Source organism: Urocitellus parryii, chromosome 1 (genome assembly GCF_045843805.1).
Source record: "Urocitellus parryii isolate mUroPar1 chromosome 1, mUroPar1.hap1, whole genome shotgun sequence".
Classification (NCBI taxonomy): domain Eukaryota; kingdom Metazoa; phylum Chordata; class Mammalia; order Rodentia; family Sciuridae; genus Urocitellus; species Urocitellus parryii.
The window spans coordinates 124320131-124321944 of record NC_135531.1 but is presented as its reverse complement, the minus strand read 5'-3'; the positions used below and the strand labels follow the sequence as shown (position 1 = coordinate 124321944).

Here is a 1814-nt window from a genome sequence, read left to right as displayed (position 1 = left end):
AAGACTATGCTGATGGACCCTGAAATGAGATAAGAAGAGGGTAAAAATACAAGAGACCCACTGGATATTTGTCTATGTCCTCAAGGGTCATTGTTCCACCTACAGAATTATCCATATGGTTAAGAATTTGCATTAATATTCTGGCTTGTTTTTAATTTTTAGGGTCTCAAGATCAGGCTCAAGTCTTTCATGTTTTCATCAAACACAATCAGAGATCAGGGAAGATTAAACTACTAATTACTCATTGGAAGCCTCAGAACAAGGTACCTCCAAGAATTGATTGTCAAAATCCTATCCAAGCACACTTAGAAAACCTCTTCTTATCCATCCTGACATAATGGAAGCTTCCCTCAACCAGCCAGCATCTAATAAAACCAGTGCAAAGAGCAATAACTCTGCATTTTTCTACTTTGAGTCCTGTCAACCCCCTTATCTTGCCTTACTATTGTTACTCATAGTCTATACTGTGGTCTTAATTGTGGGCCTCTTTGGAAACCTCTCTCTTATCATCATCATTTTTAAGAAGCAGAGAGAAGCTCAGAACGTCACTAACATACTGATTGCCAATCTCTCCCTCTCTGACATCTTGGTGTGTATCATGTGCATCCCTTTCACAGTCGTCTACACTCTGATGGACCACTGGATATTTGGAAACACCATGTGCAAACTCACTTCCTATGTGCAGAGTGTCTCAATCTCTGTGTCCATTTTCTCACTTGTATTAATTGCTATCGAAAGATATCAGCTTATTGTCAACCCCCGTGGCTGGAAGCCCAGCATCTCTCATGCCTACTGGGGCATCACCTTTATTTGGCTCATTTCCCTTCTGTTATCTATTCCCTTGTTCCTGTCCTACCACCTCACTGATGAGCCCTTTCGCAACCTCTCTCTCCCCACGGACATTTACACCCACAGAGTGGCCTGTATAGAGAAGTGGCCCTCCAAAATAAACCAGCTCCTCTTTTCCACTTCCTTGTTTATGCTCCAGTATTTTGTTCCTCTGGGCTTCATCCTCATCTGCTACCTGAAGATTGTTATCTGCCTCCGCAAGAGAAACAGGAAAGTAGACTGGAAGAGGGAAAATGAGAGCCGGCTCAGTGAGAACAAGAGGATCAACACAATGCTGATCTCCATCGTGGTGACGTTTGGAGCCTGCTGGCTGCCCTTGAACATCTTCAATGTAATCTTTGACTGGTATCACGAGGTGCTGATGAGCTGCCAACATAACCTGGTATTTGTAGTTTGCCACTTGGTTGCTATGGTTTCTACATGCATAAACCCTCTCTTTTATGGCTTCCTCAACAAAAATTTCCAGAAGGACCTGGTGGTGTTAATTCACCACTGTTGGTGCTTTGCACCTCGGGAAAGATATGAAAATATTGCCATCTCCGCTATGCACACAGATGAATCCAAGGGATCTTTAAAACTGGCTCACCTACCAACAGGTATATAAAAATTGATGATGTTTTATACCAAAGCTCTTCTTCGATGAAAGATGGGGAGGTTGTGGTGAGGAAAATGGCAGAGTGCAGAAAGAAACCAAAACCAAAAAATGTAACAACTTTATACTCAGTCTTGCTTCAGATTAGCCTGTCTGTCTCATAAGCCCCAATGTACACTCTAACACACAGAGGCTTAGATCAACCGTTTTGCCTTTTCTTAAAAGAATAACTCTAATAATTCAACCCAGCCACCAGCATTTTTGGTGGAGAATAAAATGAGAAAGCAGACAGAAAGACAAGCAGTAGAGATGGCAGAGAACAACACTCCCAGAGTCTGTTGTTCAGTGGATTATCCACGGAAATTATTACCAA

General features: G+C 42.2%; 1 protein-coding gene across 1 annotated transcript; it reads left to right on the top strand.

The window, feature by feature from the left end:
- Window positions 1-337: 337 nt before the first annotated feature.
- On the top strand, window positions 338-1453 carry LOC113198093 (neuropeptide Y receptor type 6). The gene has a single exon (XM_026410685.2). It carries the CDS (start codon window positions 338-340, stop codon window positions 1451-1453), a length of 1116 nt encoding a protein of 371 aa, XP_026266470.2.
- The last annotated feature ends 361 nt before the right edge of the window (window positions 1454-1814 follow it).

Excerpts from the sequence above, each read along its gene's own strand:
- LOC113198093 (XM_026410685.2), top strand. The coding sequence starts at position 338 with ATGGAAGCTTCCCTCAACCAGCCAGCATCTAATAAAACCAGTGCAAAG.